Source organism: Eurytemora carolleeae, unplaced genomic scaffold (genome assembly GCF_000591075.1).
Source record: "Eurytemora carolleeae unplaced genomic scaffold, Eaff_2.0 scaffold921, whole genome shotgun sequence".
Taxonomy (NCBI): Eukaryota; Metazoa; Arthropoda; class Copepoda; order Calanoida; family Temoridae; genus Eurytemora; species Eurytemora carolleeae.
This window is the reverse complement of record NW_019396834.1, coordinates 90,371-112,604: the sequence shown is the minus strand read 5'-3', so window position 1 is coordinate 112,604 and position 22,234 is coordinate 90,371. Positions and strand designations below refer to the sequence as shown.

Below are 22,234 nucleotides of genomic sequence, written 5' to 3'. Positions count from 1 at the left end.
TAAGTTACAATTAGCTTTCTCTGGGATATCATCGTTTTCAGATTGGTTGCATATTTGCTGAATTTGATCTTTTTAAACCCACTACTTTTATACAAAATTGTATATATATTAATTTTCGTATAAATTTGACAAAGTTGTAAATCAGTTTCTCGAGATAGGAACATCAGATATAACTTTCATGGGTCGCGATCGAGAACTAAACTGATTAGCTTTCAGCCTATACCCCCTTTCATTTTTCCTTTACAGTCCCTTTAATATAGTTGCAGAAAATATTGTTTTTAGCATATACAAACAGCAAAAGGTCTGACAAGCAGAAAAGTGGACTCAGCGAGGTAACGGTTAGATTTTATAACAAACTTAAATTATTTTGAAATTTTTTATTATTTTGGTCTCTAATCTTTATAAACATCTTTTGCAGGGTCCCTGAGAGAAAAAAGTCGTTAAAGGATATCCTAAGAAGCATTTACAACAGGTAAAGAATAATAAAAATATAAATTTCTACAATATGGAAAAATCAGAACGTCATTAAATTTAATTTAATACCCACCAACCCCACCCCTCCTCGAAGAAAATTTATTTACAATTCAATTTTTATTCCTAAAAGTTCCTGAGCATTGAACCAGTGAGCATATTCCCCATTTTTTTAGAGGGGGGGGGGGCATAGGATCATTGTTGTTGAGTATTTTCGAGAAAATATTTTTAAATTTCTGTATTTTAGGTTACCTGGAACTTTAGATATTATTATAATAATAATAACGTACTAATAACTGAAATGATAAATATGTTATGTAATGAGTAATGATCAATGTCATCTATTTGTGCATAATCTTGCATATTTATTTATTCTTTTTCTATATATTCAAAATATCTGAACATCGATTAAAAAATTCAAATTTCGTTTTTAACATAAGGAATTCTTAATACAACACATAACAATTTTTGTGAATGATTTTGAAATTACTTTACTTACTTTAGACTAAATGAAAATACTGCTTCAACGTATTATAGTTTTATTACGGCACTACTTCACTTCAACTGCAAACCCAACTTTATTTTATGCAGAATTACGATCAAGACTTTGAGACCACGTAGCTCATAATAGCTTTAATTTTACGTTCAAGAAATAGCTTTGGTTGGATACAACTGTGAGGAAAACCACATTATAGCAATCTTAATTTTATACTGGTAGTTTTACAAATAGCTTGACAATCAATATATTAAGTAAATTGGTCTCTACTCTAGATTTACACTAAAAAATACACTTGATATTTAATTTTCATTCGAATATTAAATACTTTAATTTAACAGTCGTCTTCCTATTTCATAGTTTTATAGTTCCCACTGTGTAAACATTTAAAATCTAAATTTCAATTTCTCGCAAAAAAAAAATGTTGTACGTTAATCCCAATATTTCACGATACCCCGAACCAAATTTTATGTTTTCTGAATCCCCTGCTTACCCGACATATTGTTGAGTGTGTTTAGGCTGACCGGTCTGTTAGCTGGCTTCTAGGCAGCAGCACACTACCTGGACAATACATTAGATTCTTTATAAATTCTGTCCATTCGTCTTTTTATCGTCTTTATTCAGTTTTCATGTTATTATTCTAGTTGCTTTGTTTATGTCTCATGCAAATTTTTTAACTGCAATTATAAATCATGAATATTTGTTTAAACCACCTTCTTATATTATATTTACTCCAACATATCAAAGCATGTTTAGACGGTAAACCGACCACAATCCACGTCTGTATCTAAATTTTTGTCGGAAAAAAATTTATTGATCTTACGAAATTTGTGTTATTTTGATCTGAAGAACAAACCAATATCAATAAAAGTTTGATCAATTTTCCCTCAGTACTTCATACAGTTAACAGTCTCGAAGGGGATACTACAGACTACAGTGCAATATATAGAACAAATGGATTCAATTATATAGTTCATAGTTTATAAGTACAAATTATACATGTTTAAAAACATTTAAATTATAATTTGATCAAAATTAAAGATCAAAATCAAAATCATGATTCTCAGAAATATTGAAAACTTGAAAAGCCTTGCCTTATAAGCGAAACAAATATTAAACCAAAAGTAACAAATTAAAATATTAGAGAATTGCAAATTGGAGAATCTATAAAAAAATGAAAACAATAAATTCATAGAAAACATTCATTGAACGGTACTTTTCTGACATATAACTCTTTAAATATATGGAGAGGGGGGGGCACAAAACTAGTCTCTTTAGACCCTGATTATGAAAAAAATATGATCAACATTAGTAAACTTAAACTCACACTGGTCTGCCGCTTTAGTAATTTTAAATTGGCGGTACAGTCCAGACTAGGACGCAAAGGTTGGCCCAGCTCTAATATTCAAATGTACTACGGTTGTGCGTGAACTGTAATAAATCAATAATACTTCTAGATCAAAATACAAAAATCCACCAAAAAATAAAATGCTGGAGAAATTGAAAGAAGAGAAGGTGTGTAGAACTGTTTATGAGAATGTTGAAGATCATGATATGTATGAGAAATATGAACGTTTAACAGGGAATGTGAGCCCCTCCTTCTACCATTATCAGGTGTTATTCTTATATCTTTGGAACCTGATGTTGCAAACCTTAGATATTTTAAACATAGATTATTTGTTCTTACAGAATTCATAGTTTGAAATATCTAAGATTTCCTAAATTTGGTTGCAAAGATATATGGATTAGAAAATCAGAGTTTGTGGCAAGGACTCAATTTAAAAATCTGGAACGTAAAGCGCTTGAACATCAATCCTTCAAAAACCCAAATTCTTGTGGTTTGGGTTTCTAAAATTGTGTTTTAGCTAGTTGGCTATTGTTTTTCTTTCTAATTTCAAACTGATGATATTTACGACCTTTGTTTTTGATTAAAAATTTAGCATATTTTCATACTTTATCTTAGTGGTATCTTCTCTACAGGACAAAATGACCCTTTTAGGAGTAAATTCAACTCATTAAATATTCTCTTAAAGGGACTGTAAAGGAAAAATGTAAGGGGGTATAGGCTGAAAGCTAATCACTTTTGCTCTTGATCGCGACCCATGAAAGTTTTATCTGATGTTCCTGTCTCGAGAAATTGATATAAAACTGTGTTANACATATTCATTTACTACAGACTATACACTACACAACACCACGTTTAGATATTTTAATGTTTGGTCTGTACTTAATCCTTTATGTACCATATACCTTCTTCGGTTTAAAGATCACTTGGTCGGTTGTTTTACTCTCCACTAAACCCTACTAGTGTACTGTAAATTATTGCAGAACGCTGCTTATTGTATGGTGGTTGTCCATCCATTTTAAACTTTTTAGGAACAGTAAACTTTGAGAAAGTGTTTAATGATATATACATGCATATGATAAAACCAACATGCAGTTTTATTCAATACATATTTAACAATGTTTTTTTTACATAGTAACACACCAGCATACAGTTTTTCTTCAAAACATGTAATTCAATATTCGTTACGAATTAAAACATTTAACTTTTTTATAATTGTTCTTTATTTGCAAAATATACACAAAAAGATACATTTGTTCACAATGTGAAATATGCAATAGATATATGTAAAAGATCATAATTTGAATAAATGCAAAATAAACGTTAATCTTAAATTTTTTTGCCTGTCTTAGACTCCAGAATGTAATATAACAAAGCGTTAGCTAATTTTGGAAGGTTCTCATTAGGACCGCGTCAGGACATTTGTTCGAAAATATGCAGTAAACTTTAAAAAAACGAGGACATTTGTCCGAAAAACATGACGTCAAAATAGAAAAAGGGGACATTTGTCCGAAAAATCTGGGATCTTTCATTTTTTGTTTCATTGAGGTTTTACGAGGTCCTTATGCTTGTCTTTTCCCGAACTATAAAGACTGTTAATGTATGAATATTTGGCCCTTAAGGAGAGGGGAATGGGGTTTTTGCATACTATTGTGACGTATAGGACAGCTATAGAACTAGGTTTATTGTAAACAATCAACGTTTCCTAAATAATGGTTGATCCGGCCACCGTAACCTGAGCTGAAATTTTAGAATGAGATATATCCTTAATCCCAATTACTTAATCTGAGTATCCAATGGACACACTTTTGATTTTCTTCTTAAACCGTTCTTTCTTGGATATTGTAGAGAAAAATCAAAAACCGTTTTTTTTTTAATTTAGAGAGTATACTTACCGTTTCTGTACATAATCTTAAATAGCGCGTGAAATTTCAAATTTATAGGCTTCATATACGCGACTCTGCTTGGTTGAATTCTATACACTTTTCAGGATACTATCAAAAGATTAGATTAGTCTCGATATTAAGAAAAAGAGAGGATCAAGCATTTATCTCATTATTCACTGAGATATACTTAATCCTGAGCTGAAAAATTTAGAATGGTGGATATCGAGATCAATGCTTGATCCTCTCTTTTTCTTAATCTCCAGATTAAATAATGGTTGTTCTCCTCTTGTTATTAATATCCAGATTGATTAACCGATCATGATTAAGGATATCTCATTCTAAAGTTTTCAGCTCAGAGCTGGGAACTTTAGAATGGATAACCTTTTATCCCAACTACTTAATCTGAATATCCACTGTGGAAACTTTTCATTTTAGTCCTTAATCAACTCTTTTTCTCTCTCTTTGGATATCTGCACATTGTTTTCTCCAATAAGAGTGTAGAAATATAGTTCGTAAATTGTAATGACCAATGACAGCCTTGAAAATAAATTCTATCCCATAATAGAAATCCGCAATTTCTATTTAATAAAGCATTTGTCGTCGGCCATTTTGCAAATTAATCAGCGAAGAAAAATATACAATAATAGGTTCGAGATTTTTTTAAACCAATTTTAACTAATGTATTAATAAATAAATGGGTGAGAAATTAAGTGAAGGCCCTTCCAGTCAAGAAAACGAACAAATCTGGCCTTCGTAGAATCAAATTTGTTGATCTAAATATTTAATCTCGAGACTAACATAATCGCCAGATTATGTTAGTTTCAAGATTAGCAAAAAGAGAGGATTAAGCGTTAATCTTGATATCCACCATTCTAAAGTTCCCAGCTCTGAGCTGGAAACTTTAGAATGATGGATATCGGGATTAATAAAAGTTAAAGAGTACATCTTAACATTTTATACTTCTTCCTTGGATATCGAATGCATATTAAAGTAATCTCGGGTTTAGTAAAACCAGGAGTTTAAGCATTAATCTTGATATCCATCATTCTAAAGTTTTCAACACTGTTCTCAGAGAAATATAACTTTGTTTAAAAATATTTCTTGTCGTTCACAATAAATACAAGTTCCTGAGCTGTCCTGATACAAAATGTAAGCAAACCCAGTCTCCATGTTTTAATGTCATTTAACAGACCTAGTTTCCATATCCCTGTCTAGCTTTTTTAATGCCGAAATAAATTTTTGTTTTAGTTTCATCATGTTCATGGTGATATGTTTGTAATTTTCTTTCGTTAAGCATTTTCTTTCTTGGAAAACCTAAAACATAGGATTTTTATTATCAATCAAAGAATGATAAGAATCTTGTAAAAACTTCTATAAAATAAAATAAACATCAAACTTAGAACTTCTAAATTATAAAATATTTCCCAAAATTGTAATTTTAATTTTGAAATTTGTGTTTACCAGTGTAAATAAATCTTAAAAAATAAATGTTATTTAATAACCGGACATTTTAATTTCCAGTGTCCCTCTGTTTAAAAGGGGACATGCCCGTTTACTACAGTACCCTATAAACCTATTTATGATCATTAATTTTGAAAATATCATCGTTTATCGTGCTTGTGTTCAATTCTCATAATTTCCGCAATTCTTCATGCGCAAATAATCACTTAAAAATAAGAAATAGTCACTGACTAGAAAATAATCTTGAGTATTTCATTTTGCTAAATTATTACCTGGTTTTGCTCAATCATGCTCCATGCCCATGTGAAATACATTTAACCTGCAGAATAATTATTCAATATTCAGATAATTCTGATTTACATTTTTTGGAGATATTTATGTTTTTGTTAGAATATTAAAGCATTTATAAATGTGATGATAATTTTACGTAATCAGTTAAGTCACTTTTTTTTAATGAAAAACTTGTTTCTATAGTAGCATTTCAAGATTGCAAATAAAAATAGTTATTTCTCATATTTTAATCCTACGGGCTTTTCTAGAAAATGTCATCTTAACTAGAAAAATAATTACAATTTAATGACAAATCTTAATTTTCTTCAAACGAAAACAGAAATTTCTAATTTTAGAAATTATATAAAAAGAAAAAAAGATATAGTATCATCTCGTCTAATCCGGGCCGAGCCCTAAAACCAGTTTATGCAGTGTTATGTTTAAATATTTATTTACTAATCCTTTATTCGGGTTGATAACGAAACATATATTAATGCTATACCATGTTTTCTCTCTTTAAAATTGATATAGCAATACATACATACCAAGACACTCAACCACAACAAACCAAGGACATTTAAGAGCGATATGAAAGATTCAAATGCATAATTGCATCCTTTGATATTTTTAATAGAAGAATTTTTTTTACTGAAATAATAAAAGTTTAGATTTTTAAATGTTTTTGTCATGGAGTTTTTCAGTTTTTCAGTTTTGAAGTTTTCCAACTTTGAAGTTTTCAAGCTTTGAAGTTTTCAAGTGTTGAAGTGTTAAAGGTTTCAAGCGTAAAAGTTTTCAAGTGTTGAAGTGTTGAAGTTTTCAAGTGTTAAAGTTTTCAAGTGTTGAAGTTTTCAAGTGTTGAAGTTTTCAAGCGTTGAAGTGTTGAAGATGTTGAAGTGTTCAAGGGTTAAAAATTAAATAATTAAAATAACAATAATAATTTTTTTTTCTGGTTCATAAGCAAAAATTTCCGGAAATTCATGCAATTTGCATTCGATTTCATTCATCCCTAGTCCTTGGTGCTTACAAGCCAATTTAGGTTGCGGCCCTAACTATAAAAATCAAGCGCTACATTTTCTGGAATTCGACGAGATGATACTCTATCGAAAAAATAGTAAATTTTTAATTATTTCGAATAATTTCCTTAATGTGATAATCCTCCACATAAAGCTGTTGTCCTGTTGGGGTGGTTAGATTATACCATTCCCAACTTATATCCTAAATATTATTATTATTTTTACTATAATTAATATTGTTATAATTTACAATCATGTTTTTGTAAGATGAAAAAATAATGTCGCTAAAGTTAGAATTCTGGAAAATTTACACATTACTAGGCTAAAACTGTCGCAAATTTTTAAAAATTTAAACTGGCGGATTTCCAAACAAAAATGTCGACATTTTTTCCAGTTGAAATTTTGACGGTCCATATAAAAAGCATGCAAAGTATATATAAACTAGACTTTTAGGCCGCTTCGCGCCCATCTTCTATTTCATTTGCAAACAGTTTTTTTCTTTGAGAACATAGTAAAACAAAACAAAAAAATTTGCGGATTTCAAAATAAATGTCTTGGATTTTCAAAATTTTCAAAAAAAATCGAATTTCGTCAGGAGAAAATCTTTGAAAATTCGATCATTTATATCACGCGAGGTTCCACAAAAAAATTTGGCCCCGATCGGTTTAGCCGTTGACGTTTATTGGACACAAACGGACAAACAGACATACAACTAAAGTATATATTATAGATAGAAGATTGATTTAGTGCTGCTAAAACTATAGAATGTTTGCATATCTCCCAGAAGCTGCAGTACACTTACATGTTTGTAAATAAATATCTAACCTCTGAGTCTGGACAGGCCGGAGTCCGGGAGAATATTCCTCTCAATGGAGTTGTCGTCATCTTATCCGACATCTGCCAAACCTTGGGGGGAAACTCTATTAATGTCATTGTAAACTAGACATAGGGAGAAGGTCAAATTTATGCGACATTACTGGTAGGACTTTGTGGCCTCATGGTTTCTCCAGTTTGGATTTTTCGCACAAGTATAAGAAAAGAGAATTCATTCTATAAAATATAAGAAATTCAAAAAATTAAATTCTTCTCAATAGCTCTTCAATAAGAAGATGGATAATGATTGAAAACATTTAAGATCTCAATCTCAAGATCAGCAAGAAGTAGTTGAACTAACAATGGAAAGTTGAACTACTTTAACAGTGTTTATATTTATGTTTTGATTATGCTGATGACTCCAGGTGCAGATTATGTATAGAATGTAGAATTTATTAATATTTTTACGAAATTTATAGTAATTCATTTATTACGCGTAAAATGCAGATTCTTCATGAAATTTTTCTTTGGTCCATTTTTTTCTAGATTTTTTTTTCAACATGTTTGGCGTCAAGAATGTTCTAGAAAAGTAGTTATTCTAGCCACATCCTTTAATTCTTACTATTCATTAAATCTGACCTCTCTGTTTAAAAAGTCATTTTTGTAGGGCTCGATCCTAGGTTAAATACTACACAATATAAACTATAAACACTAAATATTTTACAAGCTATAAAATTATTTGCTTCACGATAAATGAGTATTTAATTTTAGAAGGTTAATTCGTTTTATTTGATGACTTTTAAATAATAAATAAAAGTTGGACAATTTTGATAAAACCCGGACTAATTTAGCTGAAAAACACATCATCATAAATATCGATTAACTTTTAATAGTGATTTGAAAGCTGAATTCAAAGTTTAAAATATTAATGTTAGACAACATCGGGTTGCAAAGATATACGTTGAAAATGAAGAGTTTGTGACAAAAACTTATTTCCTTGTAAAAAGGAATTCTTCTCTTAAAGGGAGTGTTCGCGAAAAATGAAAGGGGATGCAGGCTTACGGCGAAAAATAATCTCATTTTAATCACTACTAATTTTACTTCTATCTGTTGCGTCTATAAGGAGAAAAATGTTAAAAACTACTCATACTGAAAAACTTAGCGTAGAAGTAAGATTAGTAGCGATCAAAAATGATTATTTTTCGCCGTAAGCCTATATCCCCTTTCATTTTTTGCGAACACTCCCTTTAAAAAGAATTCCTTTTTACAAGGAAATAAGTTTTTGTCACAAACTCTACATTTTCACCGTATATCTTTGCAACCCGATGTTGTCTAACATTAATATTTTAAACTTTGAATTCTGTTAGATCAAATAGTCTAAGTATAACAATCACAGATTTACACCAACAGATTGTATAGATATAAGATTAGAAAATTTGAGGTTGTGGCAAAAACTTAGCTGCTTTGTTTGACTTATGTAAAATTTTCTCAAAAAATATAAGTGTACTTACTTTCCCCGCAATATGGTGAGAGAATAGATACAGATTCTTTTCCTAAAATAAACAAAAAAGATAAGTTTTAGAAAAATAAAAACAAAACTTTTTCCTGAGATAAGAAGTCCAAAAGTATATATATTTTATCTTATTAATATATAAAGGAGCTATAAGCCCAAAAGTATATATTTTACCTTATTAATATATAAAGGAGCTAGAAGCCCAAAAGTATTATCTGTATTCTCCTCTTTGCTGAAAGTAAAAAATCATGTTTTTTATGAAAAAAAAATTATTTTTACTAATAAATCTCCAATCAATATAGTTTTAGGCTTCAAAAACGTGTCAATCAATATAGGAATCTAAACTAATAAAACAAATGTCACAATCAATACAGGAAACTAAACTAATAAAACAAATGTCTCAATCAATACAGGAAACTAAACTAATTAAACAAATGTCTCAAACAATACAGGAAACTAAACTAATTAAACAAATGTCTCAAACAATACAGGAAACTAAACTAATTAACAAATTAAAGTAAATAACAAAATAAAATTAGTATATTTATTTCCAGCATGTTTTTTTATTTAGAATTTTATATGATTAAAATTATTTGGATGAAAATAAAAAATACGATTATGTCCAAAATAAAGCGTAGTGAAAAGTGATTGTCTGCTCTGTCCTTTTCTTTAATTAGAATGCCTTCAGGAATCTTGTAAGTTTTAACTGGGAAATTAAAAGTTTTAGAGATTTAAATATTTACAACATTCTGAACGGCAGTTTAATCTAAAATTTTTAATGACAGTTTGATTTTTTTTCAAGTGCAGAGACGACCATCGTTGTTATTTACATTGTATTTACCTGTATATTGGATACTACTGTATTTACCTATATATTGGATACCACTGTATTTACCTGTATATTGGATACCACTGTATTTACCTGTATATTGGATACCACTGTATTTACCTGTATAATGGATACTACTGTATTTACCTGTATAATAGATACTACTGTATTTACCTGTATATTGGATACCACTGTATTTACCTGTATATTGGATACCACTGTATTTACCTGTATATTGGATACTACTGTATTTACCTGTATATTGGATACCACTGTATTTACCTGTATATTGGATACCACTGTATTTACCTGTATAATGGATACCACTGTATTTACCTGTATATTGGATACCACTGTATTTACCTGTATGTTGGATACCACTGCATTAACCTGTATATTGGATACCACTGTATTTACCTGTATATTGGATACTACTGTATTTACCTGTATATTGGATACCACTGCATTAACCTGTATATTGGATACCACTGTATTTACCTGTATATTGGATACCACTGTATTTACCTATATATTGGATACTACTGTATTTACCTGTATATTGGATACTACTGTATTTACCTGTATATTGGATACCACTGTATTTACCTGTATATTCCGCTGAAGTAATCAACTTGGGTAGGAACCTCCATACCCGTCTCATACACGGTGTTGTACACCTTGTACTCTGTGCACTTACAGTTTGTTGTCTAAATAGTACATGTGTTTTACACTTGGTACCCTTTAAACTTACAGCTTGTTGTCTAAACAGTATATATGTTGTACACCTTGTACTCTGTAAATGTGTTGTACACTTTGTAATCTGTACACTTGTACATTTGTAGTGTACTTTTTTAAAAGAATGCAATAGTACTTCTTTCTGTGAAAATGTAATCCTACAAACGATAAAAGAACAGTGGATTGCAATAGTCAAATGGAAAAACAAATTCTCCTAACAGGATACGCAATCGACATTTCAATAAAAAATGCTATAGAAGTCCTTATAGTAAAAAGTTATGGAACAATGCTGAATTCTGATAATTTTCTCCATTGTTTCATTAGCAAACTCCGCAAGTCACTTTCCAAAGAAATACAATCAAAATAATCTACTTTCAAAAAGAAAATTATCTCGTTCCTTCTATTTAACGGAAAAGTTAAAATTATGTACGTCTACAGTTTTATTGATTTTTTTTGGTTGAACACCTATTTCTGCTTAAATAAAGATAAATATTTTCAGAAATCACCCCGAGTACTGCAATATACAGATTGACCTTTAAAAGTGGAGTACATGGCCTGTACAATTAGTAAAGGATTAGCGTGCATCATCACTCTGTATTCTATAACCTCGTTGATCCAAACCTTAAGAAGTTTGGCATTTACAGAGCGTCCCATATCAGATTATCTTCAATCTTTAACGCCAAAATACGCACATAATTCATGAAAAATTTAGCATTTTCTGCAAAAAAATCTCTTTTAGCCTTATTAAAATTTGATTTGATTTGAACTTATGGATTTCTGATAAAAGGCCAAATTTTCCGTTAGAACCAGAAAATCAACAAAATTTAAAATGTTACCTTTAAAAAGTTTGGTTTGTAACACTGAAAAGATATTGTTGTATCATTTTGCCACATACTGTCCCCTGGAAAGATAATTGTTAAATAAAAAAGATTTACTTTTTGACATTTTTGTGATAATTAAATACCAAGTATATAAATACCTAGTGGGACTGGTTTGCTGGAATCTATGTACAGTTTAGTAATGTTATCTCCACCATGGCGCTCTGGGCAGGTTTTATCATCGTTCTGGAATACTTGGATACCTAGATACAAACATGGTTTTATCATGGTTCTGGAATACTTGGATACCTAGATATAAACATGGTTTTATCAGGTTCTGGAATACTTGAATACCTAGATACAAACATGGTTTTATCATGTTCTGGAATACTTGGATACCTAGATATAAACATGGTTTTATCAGGTTCTGGAATACTTGGATACCTAGATACAAACATGGTATTATCATGTTCTGGAATACTTGGATACCTAGATACAAACATGGTTTTATCAGGTTCTGGAATACTTTACTTGGATACCTAGATATAAACATGGTTTTATCATGGTTCTTGAATACTTGGATACCTAGATACAAACATGGTTTTATCATCGTTCTGGAATACTTGGATACCTAGATATAAACATGGTTTTATCATGGTTCTGGAATGCATGAATACCTAGATACAAACATGGTTTTATCATGGTTTTGGAATACTTGGATACCTAGATACAAACATGATTTTATCATCGTTCTGGAATACTTAAATACCTAGATACAAACATGGTTTTATCATGTTCTGGAATACTTGGATACCTAGATATAAACATGGTTTTATCATCGTTCTGGAATTGGATACCTAGATATAAACATGGTTTTATCATTGTTCTGGAACACTTGGATACCTAGATACAAACATGGTTTTATCATCGTTCTGAAATACTTGAATACCTAGATACAGACATGGTTTTATCATCGTTCTGGAATACTTGGATACCTAGATACAAACATGGTTTTATCATGGTTCTGGAATACTTGAATACCTAGATACAAACATGGTTTTATCATCGTTCTGGAATACTTGGATACCTAGATACAAACATGGTTTCATCATGTTCTGGAATACTTGGATACCTAGATATAAACATGGTTTTATCATGTTCTGGAATACGTGGATACCTAGATATAAACATGGTTTTATCATGGTTCTGGAATACTTGGATACCTAGATACAAACATGGTTTTATCATGGTTTTGGAATACTTGGATACCTAGATACGAACATGGTTTTATCATCGTTCTAGAATACTTGGATACCTAGATATAAACATGGTTTTATCAGGTTCTGGAATACTTGGATACCTAGATACAAAAATGGTTTTATCATGTTCTGGAATACTTGGATACCTAGATATAAACATGGTTTTATCATGGCTCTGGAATACTTGGATACCTAGATACAAAAAAAAAATTTTTTGACGAAAGCAATATTTTTAAATTTAGATCAGCTTTAACATTTCCTTATGAGGTAATGTGACTTGTGAACTACTAGAAAACCTAAATATATGTTACTGCAACCCTTCTCAGGGAAATTAAGTCAATGACATATAAATTGATTTTTGGACAGAGATTCTGAAAAAGGTTGCTGTATTGTAATTATGAAATATACAAAAACTAACAACATTTTTGTTATCAATTTTAAATGATGACAAAATTAGATGTTTCTGTTCTTTTGTAGATAGAAATATAAATTTTCTCACACTGGAATTGTAATTTAGAATTTAACTTTCATTGAGTTTGTTTAAATATTTGTATGAAATAAGAATTAAACTGCAATACATAATTTTTTTATTCTTTAAAATTTTTTGTCTATCCCACCTGCATGGGGTTTCCTGAAGTCTGGTCCAACCAACCATTCTGCCCCTAAAATATATGCAGGGTGAGTAAAAAACACCGGAATAGTTAATGTTTTGGATAACATTTTCAAAATTTTTGTTTTGTTCGGATTTTTGGAAAAACTTTTGGGAAAATGTTTATTCTATTGTTTTCCAAAACTTATAAATTTATTAAAAATTGAGTGGGATATTTAAATATATATGTACATTTGCAACCCTGTTGTCATACGTCTTTGATATTTAAAACTATAAATTCTTTTGTTTCAAATTGTTAAAGCTTAAAATATCAAGTTGTTTAGAATACAAGGATTAGAAAATTCATTTCGAGGCAAGTGTACTGCAATTCTTTTGAGTCTAAAGGGACTGTTAACAAATTTTAAAGTAACTAAATCTACAGAATATAAAAAATAAAAATCCCTTTAAAACCTTTGCTAAGAAACTACATAATTTTGTAAGAATTGATAGAAAAACAAAGATATCATCTCCAATATTTCTTAGATAAATGGTTTATTATGAGGGTTAACACTTTCTTAGAGATGAAAAATCAACGGTAATTTATAGTACAAAAACAGAGGAAAACAAAAAATGACATCAATTAAAATTTAAATAAACATCAAAATTCCATTAGTAAACATTTAAGAACTTAATTTTACTAATTTTACATTTTATTTTATTGATTTAATTGCATTTAATTAAAAAATAAATATTTGCACCTGTAAAAGTGTAGTAAAGATACTCCTTGGTTGCATTGTTTTGATAAACCGGTCTACCGTTGTGCTCCCCGATAAACCGGAATATTCCGGTTCTCTTATTCTGCCAGACAGCTGCCATTCCATCAGAACTCACAACTATCTAAAAAGAAAAAAGTCCTTCTATGACCTATTTTTAGGATTATGCGAAACACGTTAATCGGACGATTCATTTGGTTGGTCTGTTGTCACGTCACGTTTGTCACGTTTGGCAGTCTGTACAGTCTTTAAAGTATTATACTGTACAATCTGCACTAGCTGCCTTAAAGTCGGTACAGTCCTTCAGATGAAAAAATGTTTTTAGTCTGAAATAGATGAAGAGTCCCTCTAAATGAATAATGGCGTGTGATATACCTGTTCACAATCCTCATCACAGGATAGCTTCCTCAGTAAATCACTAGGTTTGGGATCCTTGGCTTCAGCTAGCTCGGTACAGTTCTGGGACCAAATTTAATTAATGGAAGAGGTAGCTGAACTAACTACTACTGGTTCAAATCATGAATCATTGATTCAAATTTAAAGATTCATAAATATTTTAATGAGTGATTCAGGATTTGAACCAGCTGTATGTAGTTTAAGGACCTTTCCAATTAATTAAATTTGGTTCCTGGTCACAGAAGTAGCACTGCCGGCCTTCAGGAGTCCAGGCCCGGCACGGAATGTCCTGGCACATATGTTTACTCTGCTCTACTGCTATATAGTCCTAAATATTAAATAAACATTGAAATTTAAAGATTCAACAATCTGTGCTAAAGAAGTTGGAAACAGTTTCCATTTTAAACTTAAAGTATAAATATGGATGATAACCGAAGTGCTATACTGGATGATTTTGGTGTACTTATTGTTAATGTTATGTTAATGTAGTACTGCGTCAATACTTAATGTTAATGTTAATGTAGTACTGAGTCAATACTTAATGTTAATGTTAATGTAGTACTGCGTCAATAATTAATGTTAATGTTAATGTAGTACTGAGTCAATACTTATTGTTTATGTAGTACTGCGTCAATACTTAATGTTAACGTTAATGTAGTAGTGAGTCAATACTTAATGTTAATGTTAATGTAGTACTGAGTCAATACTTAATGTTAATGTTAATGTAGTACTGAGTCAATACTTAATGTTAATGTTAATGTAGCACTGAGTCAATACTTAGTATTTGCATTGGAAAGATTTTCCACCTTCTTTAACATTAACTTCCTAATAACTTTCTATCTTTTAGTTTAATGATCCTTACCTGAACACATTGCAGGGAACAGACTGTTTCCTGGGAGTTTCCAACACAAGAAACTGATCTAAACATTAAACAATTAAGTCTATTTAAAAATAATTAATTTTATTTAGAAATAAAGTCTTGAATTTTTCGATTTGCAAGTTAAATCTTAATGCTTAAAGTTAAATCTTAATGCTTAAAGTTAAATCTTAATGCTTAAAGTTAAATCTTAATGCTTAAAGTTAAATCTTAATGCTTAAAGTTAAATCTTAATGCTTAAAGTTAAATCTTAATGCTTAAAGTTAAATCTTAATGCTTAAAGTTAAATCTTAATGCTTAAAGTTAAATCTTAATGCTTAAAGTTAAATCTTAATGCTTAAAGTTAAATCTTAATGCTTAAAGAATGTCTCACTCTCGGAACTATTCTATCCAAGAATTGGGCCACGTATGCAACTAAAATTGTTTCTGTGAAACTCGGCAAAATTTACGATTTACATATTTGTCATTTCATTATCCAGCATATTCAAGTAAGCCTTTTTTATTAGAGAGATTGTTTATACTTCTAAGTACAAGCATTAAAGCCAATTTTTCTAGTATTTTCTAATTTTACGGATAACAGATGTTACTAAGGACGCACAAGCTCATCGAGTTCATTCTAGTTCTGTCAAAAAACAATTAGTTGGATAATCACACTTTGAAAAAATACAAAAAATACACCAATGCATGTTTTAAAATACTAACCTTGCATGCTTGATCTTGCTCCAGTGTAGTAAAATCTTAGAGAATAGAATATTTATTAGAATGGAATTTAGACAATCCCTCGGTATGAATTTTTTCAGTCCCTTTCAGCCTGAAAGGGAGTTCAAAGTGTACAAATCATGTAAATTTGCACAAATTATATGCAGTAGAGTACATTAATACAGTATGTTCCCTTGACTGTCCATTTCAATTTAGATTTTCTTTAAAGCTGTTAAATAAACTTTATAAAATGAATTAGGTGAAGGAAAAACATCATTTGATTAATAGTTACAACGGAAAATCATCGTTTGTAAAGTGAAAGGCATAGAGCCTATTTGAAATGATCATTGGTCAATGATGAAACCAGCCTATTTCATAATTTGGTTTTCTTTTAATATTAATTTTAGATTTTTTATAAAAATATATTCCAGGGCCCAAAAGGTTATATAGCGCAAATATGTGAAGTACACCTGTAGTATGGAAACAGTACAACAAAATGGCCGTTTTACACTTTTTTTCTAGTAAATTCCACTCTAATATATATTCTATTCTCTTTGAGTAAAATACTAACCTAGCATGCTTGATCTTGCTCCAATGTAGTAAAATACTAACCTAGCATGCTTGATCTTGCTCCAATGGAGCGGGGTGACCAGCATAGCTGGATAGCAGACAGGTAGTCCGCTCCACTCCAATACACTTTCTCCATTCATTATCTGACGCCTCATACATTTAACCTAAACAATTTAAAGAAAATACAAAAATAAGATTTTAATAAAATTTACATAATTTGTATTATGTAGCATAATTCAGCCAATCCGGGGGAAAATCATCGTTCTATCATGAATCTGTTAACACCAAATAAATAACACAATGTTTCCTAAATTATTTCAAATGTTATAATTTTACTTACTTGTAGAGGGAAGGGTACATAATCCCCAGAACATTGCAGATTTACACTGCAATAGTGGGGAATCATTATAAAAACTGCCTGAACTGGAGTGACCGGCTGAATGCAGTATTATAGAGCAAATTTTGAGGATTCATTTAATACCAATGAAATATTTTTTTACGGTGTACAATTTTTAAATTAAAGCGAATAGTCTTTTGTAATATTTTGCTTCAGTCAGTAGATGAAAAAAAATTCATTATTATTTAATAACCCGGATGAAAAAATTGTAAAAAATTTACCGCTATTTAATTTGTTGTTTAGAAACAGGTTAAGTAAATTAAAAAAGTTATTATTTGTTAAATTGTTACATGAATTATTACGGTGACTAGCCTTGGCCTTTATCGGGATTCCATTTGCCAGCATAATTTGGACACAAATACCAGCTTACGGATATCATTTTTATTTGAGGTACTCTGTAAATTCATTTTGCAGATTTAAGCAAAGACAAAGAAATAAAATTGAGAAAATTTATAGAAAAATATTGGCGACCTCTTTCACATATCGTTGCTGAAAATTCCTTCAAGTAAGTTTAAGATTTTAATTCCTAAATAACAGAAAAATGAAAATAATAATTCTTGACGAAATTATTGATCCCTTCCTTAATCCTTCAAAGCTGTTTCCCTCTGCCAGGGTTGTCAAGAGGCGTTCCCCATATAGGGCGGGGCAGCTCTCACTTTTATTTGATAAAAAATAATAAACAGGTAGAGATCCTTCACTACACCCTGCAGCACCACTACAATATCCTCCTAGATAATAATAATGTAATAATACTTCCAACAACAGTATATATCCATATATTAATACTTTTTTGATTATGGGAATAATAATGGTAGTACCTGCCCTGGACCCGAACCCTATCCCGAATCCTATAAGAAGAATAAGAACTAGTGAAACGGATATAATCAACCAGAAAACAGGACGGCCAGGAACCTTCGCGCTCACCTAATTAATTATTAATCCTTACAACAGTTAAATATGACTTAAAAGTTAAAGGGAGTGTTCGCGTTTCTGTCTGCAAATATTGCCTTCCTGTTGCACGATTGAAGTCCGTTGAGAAAGGTTTTCATGAAATTTAGAGGAACATTAAAATGGAATTTCTTCACTCTTCACTTTCAAGTCTTGGACAATTTACCAAAAAATGTACTTCACATAAAGATCTATTAAATAACAATGAAAAGTTTTTTTGAATTTTTATTTAACGTACTTTCTTGCTGTGTTGGACCAAATAAATATTTTAAGAAAATTGTAAATAGAAAAATTTAGAAAATTTAAAAAATCAAAAGATTTAAAAAAAGTTATAAAAAATTACCTGATTTGATAAATCGTCAAAATCCTCTCTCATTCGCTGAAAAGTCACCATTTTCCAAAATTTATTACAACTCACAATTTTAAAAATAAGTTTTTTTAAATTTATTTTTCACAATATTTTTATTTAATATCACTTCTGCTTCTTCTTTAGTTTGCGTCTAGACTGAAGTTTGCAGAAACATAAATTTGCATTCTTCAAATTTAGATTTGAGCTTTGAAACTGTAAAACCAGGAGGTTAGATCTGAAATCTTTATGTGTGTTTGTTTGCTACAGGTCCTTCCAATTCCAGTTTTAAAATTCAAGCTAGAGAAAGAAATGCATTTTTCTGAAAGTAGACCAAACAAATTTTAAACCTACTACTTTTATAAAAAATTTCATATAAATATATTTTGGTATAATTTTGACACAGTTTTATATCAATTTCTCGAAACAGGAATATCAGATAGATGTCTTATATGTATCGTTCAATGCCTGAGGTTCTCAGGTTTTATCCTACACCCCCTTTCATTTTACCTTTACAGTCCCTTTGAATAATATAAATAAGGAAACCTTTTCTATAATTGTCTATACTCTGGGTTAACGTGAAAATGGCAAAATTACAAAATATTTTGGTGTCAGATATACAATTTATATCTAATTTAAGTAAATCATAACAAACTCCCACATTAAGTTTAATGGAGGGAAAAGGGAAATGAAATATTTAGGCCAACTCCGAATTCGACGAATACATTTGCAGTAATCATTGAATAAAAGGACCACCATCAATGGTTCACAATCTGTATCCTGTAAAGTGACTGGAAACGTAATTTTAAAAGACCTCTCATTGAGTGGGATGTCCCCAAAGCTTTGTCCAATCAATCATGAATTACATATCCATGTTTTTGTTCTTAAAACCTGCTAATTTTCATTTATGGGTTCTCTGCAAAAGTAACTTGCGCGAATCTTGCTTCAGAATCAATGGAGACATTACCAATGGTAAAACAACGTTATTTGTACAATAATTGATTAGAATAAGGTATGAACGCTATCGTTGTGAATCAGGCATGCCTCTCAATATGATTAATAAAGACATAATTTTTCTATCTAGAAATCAAAAACCATCCCGAAAAACTGGGAAGGAATTGAAATTTTGCCGAACCATCATGATGTATTAGAAAAATTGAGTTTACAATTCAAACACGAGTTAAACTACAAAGAATCCAGGGAAAAATACAAGAATATCGATTTCACTTCGGAGTATGAATATTTATAACGAAAAAAACCCCGATTTTATCCTTTTAAATTATCGCTCTTTCAGGCACGGAGAGACATCTTAAAGGGATTAGATTTTCCATAAGTAAATTGGAGTATCATGTATATTTTCAAATAAGTGAACACTCCCTTTAAGTAATGTATTGTGCATTTATTAGAAAACTCGTCTATCTGATATAAAATGTTTCTGCAACGCTTTCACTCGTTAAAGTCTCTGATCTAGAGCTCTACCTGCTTCTATATACTGCCCCCCCCCCCCTCCCCATAGAACCCAGGGTTGAATGACTCAAAATAAATTTTACAGTTGCTGGGAGGGGGGGAGGGAGGTAGGGTCAAAGGGTAAACTTTGGGAGTTTTCAAGACACATGGGAAAAAAAGAAAGTTTCGAATACGATTAAAAAGAAAAAGATAAGAAGATGATCGAGAGGAGGAGAGTAAAAATATTCATTTTACTTAAACAGATTGAACAATAAAAGAATTGAAATTTTCTCCAAAATTTGTAATGTTTTCAGTTTGTTGTTTGTAATGTTTGAAACTAAATTTAACAACTTGATCTAACAGAATTGATAAGATGAAACATCCAATAAATTATTTTAGAACCAAGAAAACATATTTTCTTTATAAACAACATGCAGCGGTCAAAGAGTGTCAATAATAATAAATCAACTAGGGAAAATATAAACTAAACGATACTTCTCTATTATGCATTGAAGTCTTTTAAATTCCAATTCACAATTTGTCAAGATAAATTACTAAAGTTCTAGGTGTAAAGTGCCATAGGCGTAGCTATGGGGGGGGGGCGTACATTTCCCCCTCCTCAGGTTATTTAACCACAGACCCCCAACCCCGGGTTCTAAATTCCCCCGTGCACATTTGCTGGAACACTATAAACTACCTTATTTAGATATAGTATGTTTCTATATTTATTGGCCCGGTATAAAGTGCAACTACAAAAGAAGGGAAGGTGGGGGTCAATTATTGTATCCTCTCTCTCACTGCGTGCCATTTTTTTAAGTACAACTTTCCTAATTTTCTTAAATCGAGTTTGCCCCTCCCCCTCGCCTCCTTTGTTTTCCAAACCTTGATAAACTCAAATTGCCTATTATAGTGCAGTAAGGTATATAATCTATAGAACTTCATAGGTGTGCAGTTTGCCTGAAACTACAGGTATAAACCAGGAGAAACCAAGCACTACTGCCTGCAACAAAACTATATCTTCCTCGCTCTATCTATCTATCTATCTATCTATCTATCTATCCTACCCGCTACTAATTTATTTATTTATTTCTCACACTGTATATCGAACTATTTATCAGTATCCTTCTATATTACTGTATATATATATCCAATATTAAAGATAGCCCTTTTTTTAGAGTGACATCCGATTCACAATGGTGTTCTTAAAATCTTTGTCCGATTGATAATACCTGATATATCCAAAAAATTTTAAAATAATTTACTGCAATTGTAAATTCTTTAATGATTGGCTCGCGAATTTCTTCCAACATAAACCATGGAGAAAACTGCAAGAACTTTTTAATCTAGCAAAACGATGATATCTTTTCCATTGTTGAAACAGATACGGGTGTAAAGGGCACCGTTAAGAATCTGCTATGGTCCTCTTTCAGGCTGCAGCCCAAGAAAGTTATGTGTGCATGCCACGTTGAGTTATAAGACAGAGAGAGAGCCGGCTCTAGCTGCAGCGCTCGGCCCCCATTTCCTGTCCTTGCCGCGGTCCTTGGCCCCCTAGCCTGTCCTAGCTGCAGCACTCGGCCCAAAAAGTGTCTTAACCCAGCCTAACCCTAAAATATATACTAATCTCTCTCTTCTTGTAATTCAACGCGGCAAGTGCACGTAACTTCCTCGGGCAACTGTCCATCTTTCATTAAAGGGTGACTTGAACTTACAACAACAGTCCCTTTATTAAGTGCATGGACATCATGATGTAAAGAATTCTTTATTTTGCTATATACAGGTAGTTTACGAATATTCTGCTATATACAGGTAGTTTACGAATATTTTGCTATATACAGGTAGTTTACGAATATTTTGCTATATACAGATAGTTTACGAATATTTTGCTATATACACGGAGAAAGGGTAGAGTATAGAATGCTGATGGACAGTTTGTACAGGGGAATTGTACAGACTCCTTATCATTGAACATAAAGGTTAACATGTACATTTAAAGAAGAGGGGGATTTTTGTAGACGTCATTTTAAGCATAAATGAAAATGCAGAAACCAATTAATGGACATTTGTCAATTCGTTTTTCTAACTCCTTGTGCAAAGTTCAAATATTCAAAAAACATTTAGCAATATGAAAAACATGACGCAAAACATTCAAAATGGCTCTTTTGATATGAAAAGGGGTTCGAGAATACTGAGAATTATAAGCGCAGCCAAGCGCGCGAGTATTCCTTCCATTTCATCATACAAGAGGGGTGGGGCACATGGGGGCGTGGTCCACCCCCCCCCCCCC

General features: G+C 31.0%; 2 protein-coding genes and 1 long non-coding RNA gene across 3 annotated transcripts in view; 1 reads left to right on the top strand and 2 right to left on the bottom strand.

Moving 5' to 3' along the window:
- The window catches only part of LOC111709207 (tropomodulin), a gene marked incomplete in the record, with an annotated part of 8,455 nt that extends 6,939 nt beyond the window's left edge, over nucleotides 1–1,516 (bottom strand). The window contains 1 exon segment of the mRNA XM_023482821.1: nucleotides 1,461–1,516. Coding sequence (XP_023338589.1) covers nucleotides 1,461–1,467 — 7 coding nt within the window.
- Nucleotides 266–736, top strand: LOC111709208 (uncharacterized). The gene is made up of 3 exons (XR_002766811.1): nucleotides 266–332; nucleotides 419–472; nucleotides 719–736. It is a non-coding gene; the product is annotated as an uncharacterized LOC111709208 (long non-coding RNA).
- A 3,766-nt stretch (nucleotides 1,517–5,282) lies between the features above and the next one.
- Nucleotides 5,283–18,860, bottom strand: LOC111709204 (uncharacterized). Its single transcript, XM_023482820.1, has 19 exons — nucleotides 18,502–18,860; nucleotides 18,029–18,134; nucleotides 17,791–17,938; nucleotides 17,154–17,199; nucleotides 16,856–16,977; nucleotides 15,530–15,587; nucleotides 14,900–14,995; nucleotides 14,647–14,730; nucleotides 14,257–14,395; nucleotides 13,527–13,571; nucleotides 11,812–11,913; nucleotides 11,669–11,733; nucleotides 10,704–10,804; nucleotides 9,443–9,500; nucleotides 9,267–9,308; nucleotides 7,768–7,848; nucleotides 7,070–7,144; nucleotides 5,932–5,978; nucleotides 5,283–5,512 (listed from the first exon to the last, which is right to left on the bottom strand). Exons 1-18 carry the CDS (start codon nucleotides 18,550–18,552, stop codon nucleotides 5,946–5,948), a joined length of 1,452 nt encoding a protein of 483 aa, XP_023338588.1. The 5' UTR covers nucleotides 18,553–18,860; the 3' UTR covers nucleotides 5,283–5,512; nucleotides 5,932–5,945.
- Between the last annotated feature and the right edge of the window lie 3,374 nt (nucleotides 18,861–22,234).

Excerpts from the sequence above, each read along its gene's own strand:
- LOC111709204 (XM_023482820.1), bottom strand. The coding sequence starts at position 18,552 with ATGGTGACTTTTCAGCGAATGAGAGAGGATTTTGACGATTTATCAAAT. Across the intron at positions 14,996-15,529 it reads GTTCCCTGCAATGTGTTCAG|GACTATATAGCAGTAGAGCA; the intron begins GTAAGGATCATT and ends TTTAATATTTAG. Across the intron at positions 10,805-11,668 it reads ACAAACCAAACTTTTTAAAG|ACAACAAACTGTAAGTGCAC; the intron begins GTAACATTTTAA and ends TGTACTATTTAG.